General features: G+C 46.3%; 1 protein-coding gene across 2 annotated transcripts in view; it reads right to left on the bottom strand.

The window, feature by feature from the left end:
* Positions 1-710: 710 nt before the first annotated feature.
* Positions 711-16,039, bottom strand: part of RPS14 (ribosomal protein S14) — a 32,457-nt gene continuing 17,128 nt past the window's right edge. Inside the window, exons 1-5 of one of the 2 annotated variants that reach the window (XM_080920079.1) lie at positions 5,087-5,207; positions 3,292-3,442; positions 2,577-2,738; positions 1,291-1,367; positions 711-828 (exon numbers count right to left, since the gene is read on the bottom strand). In XM_080920079.1, the coding sequence (XP_080776205.1) occupies positions 761-828; positions 1,291-1,367; positions 2,577-2,738; positions 3,292-3,440 (456 nt within the window). In that variant the 5' untranslated portion in view covers positions 3,441-3,442; positions 5,087-5,207 and the 3' untranslated portion in view covers positions 711-760. Of the gene's footprint in view, positions 829-1,290; positions 1,368-2,576; positions 2,739-3,291; positions 3,443-5,086; positions 5,208-16,039 lie in introns of those variants that run through there. The other variant, XM_080920080.1, reaches the window with a different exon arrangement.

The raw sequence follows: 16,039 nt of genomic DNA, 5'->3' as shown, positions 1-16,039 counted from the left end.
AGACCATACTGGCTTTCAACTTGTGATCCACTAGGCCTGCTTGCTGGGGTTGGAGACTGGCTAGCAAATGCCAGAGCTGCAGCCTCCCATCTCCTTCTCCGGTGAACCTAAGCTTCCCCTGCTGCGCTCCAACAGTAGTCTTCAAATCCTCTCAAACAATGTACTATTTGCCTTGTTGTGTACCTCAGTGACAAGTACCACAGGACATAGTGGGACATACCTTTAATCTCAGCACTTGGAAGGTAGAGGCAGCTGGGCCTCTTTTAAGACCAGCCTCATTTACATAATGAATTTAAGGACAGCCAGGGCTATGTAGAAACCCTGTCTCAAAAAACAAACACCAGGGGTAGAGAGCACCAAATACTCTTCCAGAGGTCCCTAGTTCACATCCCAGCAACCACATGGTGGCTCACAACCATCTGATGATCAGATGAGATCTGATGCCCTCTTCTGGTGTGTCTGAAGACAGCTACAGTGTACTTATAAATCTGAAAAACAAACAAATAAAAAAACAAAAACAAAAAAAAAAACACCAGGGGCCAAAGAGATGGCTCAGTGGTTAATTAAGAGTACTGGTTACTCTTCCAGAGGTTCAATCCCAACATCAGCAGCTAACTGCTTCTAGCTTAAGTTCCAGGGAATCTGACACCCTCACATAGACATACACAGGTAAAACATCAATGTGCATAAATAAAACATCAGAACCAAAATAGCCTACATAAAGCAATTTATTAACAGAAAATAACTCGAGAAGTCCTGTTCACAGACGGCGACCACGACGACCACCCTTCCTTCGAGTGCTGTCAGAGGGGATAGGGGTGACATCCTCTGTGAGAAGAAAAAAAGAGTCACAGCCTGTAGCCACAAGTCTAACTAGCAGTAGGTTTTATTCTTTCCCAAGTGTATTTTCAATGGTCAGTAATCAAAGGGCTGCCCCACCTGCCAATTCCTCATCCCAACTCCCTTTGAGGACACAGGCCCTGAGAAGGTGCACAATCAGAGGTGGAAGAACACCAAGCTCCCAACTCTACTGACTCTAGTGACCCTACACTGGGCAACTATGGCTGTCTGCCCTTCACACGGGGCATCAGGAGCAACACTGCTATAAAGGGCCAGCAAAGAGATGTGGGGTAATCAACAGTCATCTGGTAAGAGATAGAAGGCTGCTGAAATCAGAGTGAGAAATATTTAAGTTTTCCTAATAGAGATGGGGAAAAACTGACCACTTAGAGATGAACTTCCATGCAATCGGACAAAGCTGACACAGTGTTAACCAGAGGGGGCACTTACCAATCCGCCCAATCTTCATCCCAGAGCGAGCAAGAGCTCTGAGGGCTGACTGGGCTCCAGGTCCAGGGGTCTTAGTCCTAGAAAATGAAACCAGGTAAGCATAATTTTTTCTAACTTTAATTCACTTCTGAACTGGGGAAACCAACAGTTAAATACCTGCATACTGTGAAGGAGCCATACTTTTTGGGCCAACTTCACAACACAAAACCCTTCAAAATTGCTAAAAGAGGCTGGAGAGATGACTCAATAGTACTGTGATTTCAGCACAGTGCCTGGCTCTGTTCCTACTGCCCACATGATGGCTTACAACCATCTGCCACACCAGTTCCAAGATTCACTGTTCCATTCTGACCTCCAGACACCAGGTATGCACACGGCACACATACAGGCACGTATACGCCAGGATTAAAGATGTGCCACAACACCTGTAAATCCTTATAAGAGGTGCACAAGATGCACCTGGTCTGTGGCCAAACCCTTCCCCAGCCCTCTTCACTGCTCCATCTAAGACGCCACTTCTCCATGGGACTACCTTAACAGCTTCCTCAGGTTATCTTTCCACTGAGTAGCCACCTGCTCTATTTTTCATGCCACATCTTTGCTGTCCCATTACGGCTGAAGACTCAGTGAGGCTCTATCCCAGTCTTGGACCACACCGCAAGCCACTTATTCCTCTAATGCTCAACTTCTTTCTCACCTCATCAAGTTTCTCTTGTAGTTGTCTCTACTGGACTATACCCCACCTCATCATGTAAGAATCAGCATTAAGCTCATGTCAGCCTCCTCAAAACCATTGTGCAACCAACCAGACTTGAAACTCTGGATGCCCTCACCTCCATTCCTGGTGTGTACCACCATACCCAGCCTGTGCGGTGCTGGGGAAAGGAGCACTCTACTGTGTATCTCCATCTCAGGCCCTTGTTTAACCCTTACCACCAACTCCATACTTTGCTTCCTAGCATTTACCAAACTGAAGCATACAACCTCCTGAATGTTGATAAAAGCCCAAGTTTCCTGCAAGGTGAGGTGCCACCAAAGGCTATCTCAGTCTTGCTTACTACCTGGTATTCAGTTGTTAATCAATAAACATAAAAGGACAATCGCTCTTTTGAAGAGGAACTGTGTAGACCAAGCTAGCCCCAAACTCTAGCTCTTCCTACATCTGTTCCTGCACGTTGGGATTACAGGCTATTTTTATCAGCTACTATGCCTAAATAGGAACATACACACTTGCCTAATAAAATAGCTTGCTGACAGATCTCAAATCCACCCCTAATCTTCCATACCTGTTTCCTCCTGTAGCCCGGAGTTTGATATGCAGGGCAGTGATGCCCAGCTCCTTGCACCTCTGGGCCACATCCTGGGCAGCCAACATGGCTGCATACGGAGAAGACTCATCTCTGTCAGCCTTTACCTTCATCCCACCAGTCACCCGGCAGATAGTTTCCCTAAGGACAAAGGCAGAACCATGTCATTTCCCACCAAGGATGTATGGAATTCATACTGTGGTTTGTATATGCTTGGCCTAGAGTAGCTCAATCAGAAGGTGTAGCCCTGTTGGAGTAGGTGTAACTTTGGGCATGGGCTATATCTTAGCTGCCTAAAAGTCAGTATTCTGTTGCAGCCTTCAGATGAAGATGTAGAACTCTCAGCTCCTCCTGCACCATGCCTGGCTGGACACTGCCATGTTCCCTCCTTGATGGTAATGAACTGAACCTCTGAACCTATAAGCCAGCCCCAATTAAATATTGCCTTATAAGAGCTTCCTTGGTCATGGTGTCTGTTCGCAGCAGAAGACCCTAACTCAGACAAATACTTATAAACCCTAATGAGCAGAGTCAACAGTATATCTGAGGCTCCGTGAAACAATGTGTTTTCTTATGTTCCATGGGAAGTTATGCAAAACAGTAATTCTTTAGGGCAAATCTCATCTGCAATACCCTTTCTTTCCAGCTCAGTCCCTTTGAGGCTTGTTTTATGACCATGTGCAGAAATACTCACTTGCCAGAAAGATCGGTAACATGGACAAAGGTATCATTGAAGGATGCAAAGATGTGGCAGACACCAAATACATTCTCTCCTTCAGCCACCTGAGGTCCAAGGCTGATGACCTGTTCCTCCTTCTTTTCCTTCCCCTTGCGAGGTGCCATTTCTAGAAAGAACCTCAATGTTAGCAACAGGCAAAAGGTCCCCAAAAGACTTCCCCTTTACTACTAAAGGAAAACCCAAGTTTTGCTTCTAATGTCTTGTCAATACCCTTAGCATTTCTCAAGACATACAATTTCTCAAACTTGCCTTAGGATGAGCCTATGATCCCAGCAATGAACCACATGCACCTTGGCTTTCACAAGCAGCTATGCAAAACAGGCAGCACAGAAGTCAGGTCCCATGCCTGAGTTAATGCTCCAACCCTCTTGTCTTCCCTTATGCCTCCATTTGTTCAGGGTGACCCAGCAGACAGTTGAATAGCAGAGACCACAACCAAGTTAGGGGGTTCTCTGCCCACACACAACATTTAAACCCAAGCTTCCTGAGCCCCGGATACCGCTTACAGTTTAGGCCCAAGGCAGCCTAAAAAGACAAAGAACCTTCAGCTTATCCTTGCCAACACAAGCTCCTCACAGCATCACTGTTTAAAAGTACATCTTTCTACTTTTACTAGTACCACATGTTAGGAATGAAGTGTGGTGCTGTGTTACCTCGACTCCAGCACTGGGAAGTCAGAGGCAGGAGCATCTACATATCAAGTTCTAAGACAGCCAAGGCATGCCTTCCAGGAAGTCTAATGAGAAAGGTCTACAAACCAGTGTTTAGACCACCCAATATAATCCAACATGTGAACTAGGTAAAAAATACAAGGAAGCTTTCTTTTTTTTTTGTCAAAGTCCCAGGCACTCCTTTTACCAACACGAGGCAAAGTAGCAGAACAAATTTTCATTACCATTTTCAGAAGGAATTAGCTATTGAGCAGCACTCAAATTAAATTACGCTATTTCCCTACAGCTAAGAAAACTAAACAGGATAGTCCGTCTAGAATGATGCAGTGCCAAAGCCTGCCTTGTATTCTCTTCCTAGTCCCAAGATGCCCCTTCTCCCTCCAGCCCCAAAACACCACAGGCCTTGGAAGTAGGCTTCTGGCGTCCCCGGGACCTCTCTTGTGCCCTCATACACTACTTGAGGGCCAACTGCCACAAGCACAGGGCAGGTGTAGAAATTAGGCAAACGCACACGACTCGGTAGTCTACAAATCGTCAGGGCATGTCGGCTCCCCGGTGCAGTTTCGCTGTCCTCGGTGGGAACAACCACCCAGAAGAGTATCAACAAATGGCACCCAGTCCTCCTGCACTACGGAGCACGACGGAAGTAGTCCTCGTGGATTCGAAGCGCTCCACACAGGAACAGGTTTTATGTCCTCCCTTTTCATCTTCGAATTACAGAGGGCATCGGTACGAATCCCGCTCGTACTTTTCACGAGAGGAACGAGGCCAGGGGCAGGCCAGCGACTGCGCGGTACAACCTAACAGGGTACAGGCGGCGGCACACCCGCGCCCAGGGGCCGGCTCCCCGAACCCACTCTGTGCGACGGCTGTGGCCAGAGGCCCAGATCAGAGCCCGCACCCATTTCCACTCCTGTTCCTCCATCTCAGGCCGAGGGCCGCCACCGGGACACAGCGGAGCCCTGGGCCCTGATGGACGGGCGGCTACTCGTCTCTACTTCGCACAGACCACGGCCCCAACCCCGCAGAGAACCCTGGCCAAAGGATGCCGCACGATTTTCAAGACACGGGCCTCCTACCTGAACGTCGTCTCCAGACTCCTCCACCGGAAAGAGAGAGACGGAAGGGGCGGGCGGACGGGTCACTTCCGTGTTCCGGAAGTGTACCTCTGAGGTCACGGAGAGAGGCAGGCTCCCGGAAGAAGTCTCTACGACGGAATCTACGGATTCCAACGAGGCTAAAATCACCGGTAAGGGAGATGGCCTATTAAGGAAGCCGGTGCTGCGTGTTGCTGTGACCGGATCTGCCTATGAGAACTCACGGTGCAGACACGCGTGAGAGAAGAGGCGGGCTCTACGTCAGGACTCGGTTGCCGCAGCTAGACGGACTTCCGCCATCAGAACCTCAGGTCAGGCAGCCTGGGAGCCACAGTGCTCCATGTGGTGAGGAGGAGAATAGCAACAACAAATGCCCTCGTAATTCAACTTTACCCCATTTTGCACACCACAGAGCAGCGTAGTAATAAATTATTCAACACTTCCCTGATACCTTGCACTGTGCATCTTCGGTGCTTCAGTTAATTCTCACAACATAAACTAGATTGATTGTGGTTTCTGTTATACAGATAGATTTATGAAATGAGACCATATGTGTGTAGCCGATTTAGGGTTATGACATAAAACCCTCAAATCTAATAGTCATCTCACATAGCCCTCTAATAACAATATTGCAGGACATTGAATAATTGGGAAACTTTGTGGGTGGAAACACAGAGGAAAGCACAGACGTATACCTAATAGAACTTGAAAAGCATGGGTATAATATTCACACACATGGGCATGTATATACATCTCTAGACTCATATTACATATATAATAACATGTATATGTTTCAGAGCATGGCAAACAGTAGAGCTACACACATATACTATATATTGCATATAACTCTGTGTACTGGAATTAATACCGTGCTGGAAGGCTTCAGCTAAATTTAGGGAAATGTTATTCTCTGTCGTTGTTGTTGTTTTAGATACAGGGTTTCACTGGGTAGCCCTGATTGCCCTGGAACTCACTCTGTAGACCAAGCTGGCCTTGCACTTGGAGATCTGCCTGCCTCTCCCTTCTCAGTCTTGGGATGAAAGGCATCATGTACTACCACCTAGCAGCTAAATTTTTATTCTTTTGAGACAGGGCCTCACTGTATCACCATTACTGGCTTGAAACCTGCTATGTAGACCAGGATGGTCTGGAACTCCCAGAGGTCCCACCCACCTCTGCCCCTAGACCACTAGGATCAAAGCCAATTCTTATCATGCTTGAAGGAGACTTTCCTCAAAAAATAAAATAAAAAAGTATTGTTTTCTTTCTGCTTTATAAAAGCAGCTACAGAAAACCTATAAAACAGACACACTGAAGTAAAGGGACAAGAAAAAAAGGAGGCCAGGTGTGATATAATTTCAGCACTTGGGAGGCAGAAGCCGGCAGATCTCTGTGAGTTCAAGGCCAACTGGTCTACACAGTGAGTTCCAGGACAGACAGAAGTACAGAGTCTCCAAAGAAGAAGAAGAGAGGAAGAAGGAGGGAGGAAGAAGAGGGGGAAGGGGGGAGGAGGAGGGGGAAATAGCCTTAGTCACTACTGTTAACTTATATTTTATATTTACCTGTTGTCCTTCCCTGTATCACTTAGGAATAGCCATATGGAGAAGGACTTTGGGGGAGGGAAACAAGGTCTCCTGTATCCCAAGCTAGCCTTGAATTGGCTATGTAGCTGAGGATAACCTTGAACTCCTGATTCTTTTGCCTCTGCCTTCTGAGTGCCTCCAATCATGCATAGCTTTTTTTCTCCTTTCCTTCTTGTTTTTTTCTTTTTTTAAGATTTATTTATTCACCTATTTCATGTACATGAGTGTTCTGTCTTAATGTACACAAGAAGAAGGCATGAGGTCACAGATGTTGTGAGCCTCCATGTGGTTGCTGGGAACTGAACTCAAGACCTCTGGAAGAACAGCCAGTGTTCTTAACTACTGAGCCATCTTTCCAGCCATTTTTGTTTTGTGTTTTGTTTTGAGACAGGATCTCATGCAGTCTAGACTGATATGAAACTTGGTGTGTAGCTCTCAGACTGCCCTTTAATTCCTGATCTTTCTGCTTCTACTTTCAGAATTCTGGCATTACACAGGTTTGTCACCACAGCCAGCAGGGTGGTTTTAAAAAGCCATATTTATTGTAGAGGTTTGTGAATTCAAGATCAGCCTGGTCTACACATCCCTTTAAAGGAGGGCAGGGGGCAGCACTGGAAAGATGGCTCAGTGGTTAAGGGCACTGGCTGCTCTTCCAGAGGACCAAGGTTTGATTCCCAGCACCCACAAGGCAGCTCACAACCATCTGTAACTGTTCCCAGGACCTAACACCTTCTTTACATTTCCATGGCATTGCTTTCACATGGTGCACAGATACACTTGCAGACACCTACCTTACACATAACGTAAAAAGAAAATTTAAAAAAATGAAAATTTACACACACACACACGTGTGTGTGTGTGTGTGTGTGTGTGTGTGAGAGAGAGAGAGAGAGAGAGAGAGAGAGAGAGAGAGAGAGAAGGACTGAATGGTAGAGCACTTGCTTACAGGGTTTAAAGCCTTGGATTTCATCCCTAGTACTTCAAAAATATAAATAGCTAATAAATAAAGTCATCTATCATCCCCCAGTGTCCCTTCTGTAGATGCCACTGTTAGCAGGTCTCACAGTTCATTCTAGAACCTCCCCGTGTTTTTAATTAGGTCATCTAGAGCTTACAGAATTCCATTTTAAACTATTTTTACTCAACATGGACACCTTTTCATAACACTCAAGATCTTTAACATTTTAGATTTCTTTTTTAAAAAGCATAATTAGTGGTGGAACCCACTATGTGGGTTCTGAGACTCAAACTCATGTCCTCAGGCTTACTGGAGAGTGCTTTTCCTACTCGGACATCTCTCTAGCCTATGAATTTTTTATTATTAAAAAAAAAGTTTAGCTGAGCCATGGTGGCACACACCTTTAATAACAGCAGTCGGGAGACAGAGGCAGTTGGATCTCTAGGCTCAAGGCCAGAGAGAGAGACAGAGAGAGAAAAAGACACAGAGAGAGAGAAAGACAGAGAGACAGAGAGAGAGGGAGTGTGAGAGTGTGTTAGTCCAGGATAGCCAGGACTACACAGAGAAACCCTGTCTCAAAAAAAAAAAGTTTAGATTCATTACTTTATCTTACATATATTTCGCCTGCATGTGTGTACACCGCATGTGGGCCTGGTGCCTGTGAGAATCAGAAAGGGTGTCAGACCCCATAGAACTGGAGCTGTGGACGGTTGTGAATCACCATCTGGGTACTGGAGGCCAAACTGAGTTCTTTGCTAGAGCTAGAACAAGAGCAAATGCAGTAAGTGCTCTTAACCACAGAGCAGCTCTCCAGCCTCACAGCCTAAGAATCTTAACATAGATTTAAATGAAGTGAATAGAAAGCAAGGAGTTCAGAAAAGGGACAAAGGACACAGCAAGCATGCGTGTGACTTTTCAGGAATCAGTCATTTGTTTTCTGGCTTGGGTTGTGTTTTGTTTTATTGGGATGTTTGTTTGAGACAACATTTCTTTTTTGTTGTTCTTTGCTTGTTTGCTTGATCTCTGAGTAGCCCTGCCTGCCCTGGAACTTGATCTGTAGACCATGCTGGCCTGGAACTCAGAGATATGCCTGCCTCTGCCTTGAGAGTGCTGGGATAAAAGGTGTGAGCCATCATCGACAAGGCCTGAGTCGCTAAATTCCTCATTTTTCCTCTGGCTCCGGAGTGTTGTGAACGTCCGTGTGTGCCACCTGGTGTGTAGCTGAGCCTGCTCTTTAAAGATTGGTTTGCCTGTTTACATCTTCCCTGAGCTGTTCTTTAAAGATTAGGATTCTTTGTACTTTGATAACGTTTTGTTCTACAGAAGGAGGACGTTAGCAGAGATGAGAGCCTGGGAGTGAGTTCCTGCTTTGAGTCCAAACTGTATGAAAGCATGTTACAAACCTCAGGGATTGAAGGCTTCCTGGAGGGAGCAGGGATGAAGGCAGCCTACAGGGTCACCCAACCTGACCTCCATCTCCTGCTTCTCCCTCCTCAGCTCCCTGAGAGCTGGGATACAGGCGTGAACCCTTATGCTTGGTTCTTAACCTCTTCTTACCTAACTATCCTGCCATCTTGCCCACTGTTTGCCACTTGCTTACATGCTGTCAACACTCACAACCTGTTAGCCTTCCCCAAATCACCATCGTGGGCCCTGGACTCTGATCAAAACCAACAGGCAGTGTGTTGGGATTCTGTACACCCCACCCCTCAGTTACTTGGCAATAGCCAGGTATGCTCCGCCCCAGTGATCTGACACTATAAAAGGGGCTGCTTGCCCCCTCATCTCTCTCTTGCCTCTCACCTCTCTTGTGCTCTTGCATCCTTGCTCTCCCCTCACTTACCTCTCCCCTCCCCTTCCTCTTCCCTTCCCTCCCTCCCTCCACATGCTCATGGCCGGCCTCTTCTCCTCTATTCCTCTCTCTCTCTCTGCCTCTACTTCCCTCTTAACTCTCCCATGACTTGAATAAACTCTGTTCTGTACTATACCATGTATATGAGGGACCATGGCTGGTCCCTCACGGGGAAGAGATTCCCAACATGGGCTCACAGAGACATCTATCTCCCTTGCCCCCAGGCCTCGCTGAACCTCCATGGACCATACCCCCCCCAACACTTTCTTCATCCTTTTCCTAACATTGGTGCCCCGTGACTTTTAACAACACAGTGTGTTGACTTTAAACATCCCACTTAATTCCACTTAAATACGTAATCCTTTCTTCCCACCATCCCCATGGTGTCCCTCATGCCCCTGACATTCCTGCAGCTTCCCAGCATGCTCAGCCACCCTCACCGTTCCTTTCCTTACTTTCACTTTCTGTTCTCCTCTTGAGAAAAACCATAGCCTCCAAAATGTATGCAGCTGAGGAGATATGCAGATCAGAGAGACAGACTGCAGAGAGGGCCCCAGGGACCAGTGGGTAGTTGTGGGGACTGCCCAACCCCCATCACAGTCAGTGATTTGCACTTTCTAACTGAACTTTCCCAATGACCGGTAGAGGCAAGAATGTTTTGATCTTTACATTTTACAGTCTAAGAAACAAATAAAATGCCATGAGGGTGTGGGGGGCACATGTCTGTGGTCCAAGTACTTGGAAGGCAGAGGGAAGAGGATTATGAGTCTAAGGCCAGCCTACAATAAAAACAAAAAACAAGACAAAACAACAACAAAAAAAGCAAAAAACAAAAAAACCCAAGTGTCTACAAACAAAAAAAAGTGTCTTAGCTTCTCTCTGTGATTCTGAATTAAATATCCTGACAGGACAGGTAGTGATAACACACACCTTTACCTTTGTTTTGTTTGTTTAAGATTTACTTTTATTTTACATATGTGAGTACACTATTGCTGTCTTCAGACACACCAGAAGAGGTCTTCGGATCCCATTACAGATGGTTGTGAGCCACCATATGGCTGCTGGGAATTGAACTCAGGGCTTCTGGAAGAGCAGTCAGTGCTCTTAACCACTGAGCCATCTCTTCAGCCCACACCTTTACCTTTAATCCCAACACTCAGGAGACAGAAGCAGATGAATCTCTGAGTTTAAGGCCAGCCTGGTCTATACAGAGAGTTCCAGGACAGCCACCGGTACATAGAGAAACTCTGTCTCAAAAAAAAAAAAAACAAAACCAAAACAAAAAGCAATCTGAGGAGGAAGGGTTTATTTTAGTCCACACAGAGGTGTGAAAGCCACCTGCTTTCCGGAAGCAGAAAGCAGTAAATGCCACCTCCCCTCTGCCCTCTGTTCTTATCCAGCCCAAGGTTCCCAAACCCAGAGAGCAGAGCCACCCACTGAGAAGATCTTCTCAATGAATGGAATTGAGAAATCTCTCACAGCTATGTCTGGTCATGCAGGCCTTTAATTCCAGCACCTGGGAGGCAGAGGGCAGGTAGAGATTTGAGAGTTCAAGGCCAACCTGATCTACATGTGAGTTTCTGGCCAACTGGAACTACATAGTGAGACCCTGTCTTTAAAAAGAAAGAAATCTTTAACAGACACTCTCTGGCCTTTCTCTCAGGTGATACCAGGTGGTATCAAATTAAAATTAACCATCGTAACTCCACTCCTTATCAATCCTGACACACTAATGTATCACTTTAAACTTATAGTCCCTTTGTCCCCATAAGCTCATAGTCACCTTCTAATATAAAATACACCAGGTGAAGTTTTAAAGTTCAGGCATTTAATACCATAATCATTAACAATACTAACACTTTAAAAGTTCAAAGTCTCTTGAGTTTCTATAAAATAAACCACAACTTACATCGTTCCAACATTATAACAGCACAGAGTACACACTCCTGCTCCTCAGTGAAAGAACCAAGATAGAGGAACAGTCACACCACAGCAAAGCCAGAGTCTGTAAGGCAAACACTGAGTTCTGAGGCTCTGTGCCTGGATATGGGCCTTCTAATATAAACATCTGGACTCTAAAAAGGCTTCCATTGCCTGGCACCTCCATCTCCTCTGTCCTTGGCACACACACAGAGTCCCCTTAGTTCGTGCCATCACAGGCAAATCTCCTCAGCACATGAGCCTGGCATCACCAATATTCTGGGGTTGCCAATGTAGCTTTAAGTTTCAACTTTATGGCTTCACACAGAAGCTTCTTAGGGCCTCTTGCCAGAGCCTCCACGGCCCACCCCCAAATCTTGCAGCTTCTATGCCTTCAGAACCAGTAACACTTGGACAACAGATGCAGCCCAGCCCCCTTGGTTCACTACGGAATGGTGACACCCACAATAGATGGGTCTTCCCATATCGATTAGTTTAACTAAGGTATTTCCTCACGGACACTCTCAGAGGTTCTTCTTTTAAGTGATTCTAGATTGTGTCAAGTTGATGATTAAAATTAATCCCATAAAAATGAAGCAAAACAAAATACAAATAACTGTACATTGGGCACCAGGATCAGATCTTTCCTGAAGATGTGAGGCCAAAGACTGGAGGTCTCAAACACGCAGGAGCAGGGCTTCTTGCAGAGCCCTTAGCTGCAGCTCTGAGAGCTGAATCTCAGAGCAGTGACTCTTGTTGCTGTGTCCTGCCTAACACCTAGGACATTATGGGTTCAATCTCTAGCAACAAAACAAACAAAAACCCAAAGGCAGTCAATGGAGCCTGGCATAGCAGGACGTGCTTGTAATCTAAGCACTTGGGGAGTACAGGAGAAGCCAGGGGAATCAGCTCAAGGCCTGTCTAAGATACATAGTGGTCAGCCAAGGCTACATGAGATTCTATTTCAAATAAAACAAAAGATTATCAATGAGTAGGACTGACATGAAGATTATAGACATTGGGGCAGGAAATTCCTGCTCTTACTCAAGCAGCCACTAGATGGCGTATGGCTCCATGATGCTGGCAGTAGGACCCGGTGCTGGTCTTAGCTCTGGAATTTGTTTATCCATCGGGAACGGCGCACATTTCATCCAGTACATCCCACTTAAGACATGTGATGTGACCAGGGCTATTGTGAAGCTGAAGCAGCACCCACCTGCTTCAGAGATGAGCAAGTGGAGGCGTTTTCTGCACCTGCACCTTTGTGCACTCTGTCAAGTCATAGGCTAACTTGCAGAGGAACCGGCCTCCTGTGCTCTCAAAGGAAAGAACCACACCCATTGGGTTGTCTGTACTAGAATATATAGCCTGTACCACGTGTTCAATCCGCACGTTCAGTGAACCCTTGTTATTTGATGAATGACAAAGCAATGGGTAGGGAAGTTGTATGTCTCCCTCCCAGTGGAGAGTGCTAATGTGAGAACTAACAGGATGTATAAGTAGCCTGCCTATAATCATGTCATTACAGACCGTAGGAAGTGCTGGGAAGGAAGATGACCGGACAGTAGTGGGCCACTATTGGAGAAGTGGGCAAGGACTACCAGGGCCAGGAAAACCTTGTACAAGATTTCGAGGAGGAAGAGAGAGTTAGGGGAGGGGGAGATCTGGGAGGGATGGTAGTGAGACCGCTGAGGAGCGAACCCAGGCACTCTGCAAGAGAAACAAGTGCTCTTAACCACTGGGCCATCTCTCCAGCTTCCTAAATGGTGTCCTTATAGATCTGTTCTGGAGGCTGGAGATGGGGTTCAGTTGGTAGGTGAGTGTCTAGAATATATGAAACCTTGGATCAATCTCAAGTGATACCTAATCCAGACATGTTAGGGCAGGGCTGTAATCCCACCACTTGGGGGATGGAGGCAAGAAAGGTCTAAAGTTCATGATCACCCCTAGCTAATGAGTTTAAGAGCAGCATGAGGTACTTGAAACCCTGTTTCAAAAATGTTAGATAGGGGCTGGAGAGATGGCTCAGTGGTTAAGAGCACTGACTGCTCTTCCAAAGGTTTTGAGTTCAATTCCCAGCAACCACATGGTGGCTCACAACCATCTGTAATGGGATCTGATGCCTTCTTCTGGTGTGTCTGAAGACAGCTCAACATAAACTAATAAATAAATTTAAAAAAAAATTTTAAATGATAGATAGATAGATAGATGATAGATAATAGATTGATAGGTGATAAATAGATGATAGATAGATAATAGGTAGATAATACAGTAAACCCTGACTTTCTTTGGAGAATGAGTGTCAGTGGGAGGGGAACAGGAGTGGAGACAAGAAAAGAAGATGAGCTGGAGAGATGGCTCAGTGGTTTAGAGCACTGACTGCTCTTCCAGAGGTCCTGAGTTCAAATCCTACCAACCACATAGTGGCTCCCAACCATCTGTAGTGGGATCTGATGCCCTCTTCTGGTGTGTCTGGAGACAGCTGCAGTGTACTCACATACATAAAATAAATAAATCTTTAAAGAAAAAGAGAAAGAGAAGGAGGAGAAGGGGAATATGAGAAGACGGCTGTGTAAACAGGAGATCATAGTAGTTCATAGTAGTTCAAACCATGACAGCAGCTACAGAGAGAAATAACACAGGTTTTAGGGAGAGGGAGAGGTAGAGGTGACATAGTGCTTCGAGCAAACCTGGAGCCTCAGAGACAAGTGCTCTGTCATGAAGCATGATACTACCCAGGGCAGTATCCATATCTGAGACCAATTTTGGAAGCAGACTTTAACCTTTTAAGATGAGTTGGGCTAATCCAGGGCTGAAAATTATTCAGGCTTGAGGGACAGGTGAAGCTGAGACCTTGTGCCAAGGCAAGGAGACCTGAGTGAGGTGCTCCCTGGGTGAAGTTGTGCATTGAGCTTGGCCCTGCCATGCTTGGCGCATCACTGGGACACCCTAGCAGAAGGACAGTAGCCTAGCATTTGGAGGTTATTGGAAAGACCAGCTAGATTTTACTCCATACCAGGATGTTAGAGGACACCTCTTTAAACACTCTGTAATCTAAGGGGTAGGGAGCAGTGAGTACCATTACTATAAGTAAGTAGGAAGGGCTGACTGATGTTGGTCAAAGCTGCTGGAGAGAGGCTTCTTAGGCAGGAAGTAGAAGGAAGCCACCCAAAGGATGTCAGAAACCCTGCGACTCTTGGGCAATGTGGAGAGGTTGGCCATACTTACTCTCTGTCTGGTTACATCTTCCTTTTGCAGGGGTACCCTTCCCCCATTGCCATATGGCAGGGCCCAGCTGCTCACAGATCTGGGGAGGAATGGAGACAGGCAGCCTCAGAGATGGGGTTGTAATTTCAGCTGGAGACATGGCTCCTACATTTCAGCCTTCTGGTTCATGTTCTTTCCAGCATTTCTCATGTGACTATCTGGGCTCTGAGACTCCCACCCCACCCCACCCCCGCTGCCCCAGAAACTTCTTCACCTCTTTCCAAGGAGGGCCAGGCCTAGGGGGTGCCACCTGCTGTCTCCCACCCTGAAAGGTGGCACAGTATCCCTAGGGACCAGGGGATAATTGGAGGGGGCCTGCCAGGTTTAATTAGTAGTTATAAGGTGTTGAAACCTGCATCTGAAAGTCCCCACACAATGTCTTTCATCTTCAAAACCTCCCCACCAGGCTGGATGAAAGGGCTGAGCAGAGGCCAGGTATTAATAATAATTATTAGTTTCACTAATAAAGTGAAGAAATAGGATTATCGTCAAGCTCCTGACTTCTCATTCCTCCCTGTCGATCCTCCTCCTCTCCCCCTCTTCTTGTTTTTGTCAACACTTCAGTTCGTTCTCTTTCTGTTTCAAGGCTTTTGGTTTCATCAGTATTGGGGTGTGCTAGCACTAGTCTGGGTGGCAGAGAGAAGAGATAGGAAGGGTGCATGCTTTTGAATATCTGTGTCCCCTCAGTCACTCAGGTCCCATTGCAGATGGTTGTGAGCCACCATGTGGTTGGTGGGAATTGAACTCCAGACCTCTGAAAAAGCAGTCAGTGTTCTTAACCACTGAGCTTTATTTACAGGGAATAGAGCTTATATGAGATAGTCCTGCTATGTGGGGCTGTTTCTCACTTTAACTTGCCCAATCCTCTTGCTCTGCCTCCTTAGTGCCGGGGTTAGGTGGGACAGGCTCAGTAACAAAGCCAGTAAAGGAGTAGTATGCCCGGGGACTCAGTCTGAGTAGGACAGACATAGGCTCTGCTGTCACAAGTTAACAGTCTAGTAGGGAAGGGGATGATAAACAGCAACTGGAGGACACAAATGATGTCATGAATCAGGATGCACTCTGTGAAGTGCCAGTTTCTGTGGCATGCTTTGACTTTCGGTGGTTTTCATTTTGGAGATTTTTGTTTTGTTTTGTTTTATTATTATTAGTGTGTGTGTGTGTGTGTGTGTGTGTGTGTGTGTTGGTTTTGGTTGGTTGGTTTGGTTTTTTTGAGAGGTTTCTCTGTGTAGCTCTTACTCTCCTGAAGCTCACTCTGTAGACCAGGATGGCCTTGAACTCCACCTGCCTCTGAGAGGAAGAGGAAGAGAACTGGGAGGAGCAATCCACCTGCCTCTGCCTCCTGAGTGCTGGGA

This window comes from Micromys minutus (assembly GCF_963924665.1).
Source record: "Micromys minutus genome assembly, chromosome: 8".
NCBI classification, from domain to species: domain Eukaryota; kingdom Metazoa; phylum Chordata; class Mammalia; order Rodentia; family Muridae; genus Micromys; species Micromys minutus.
The sequence above is the reverse complement of the archived record's forward strand: the minus strand, read 5'-3'. Positions and strand labels throughout refer to the sequence as shown.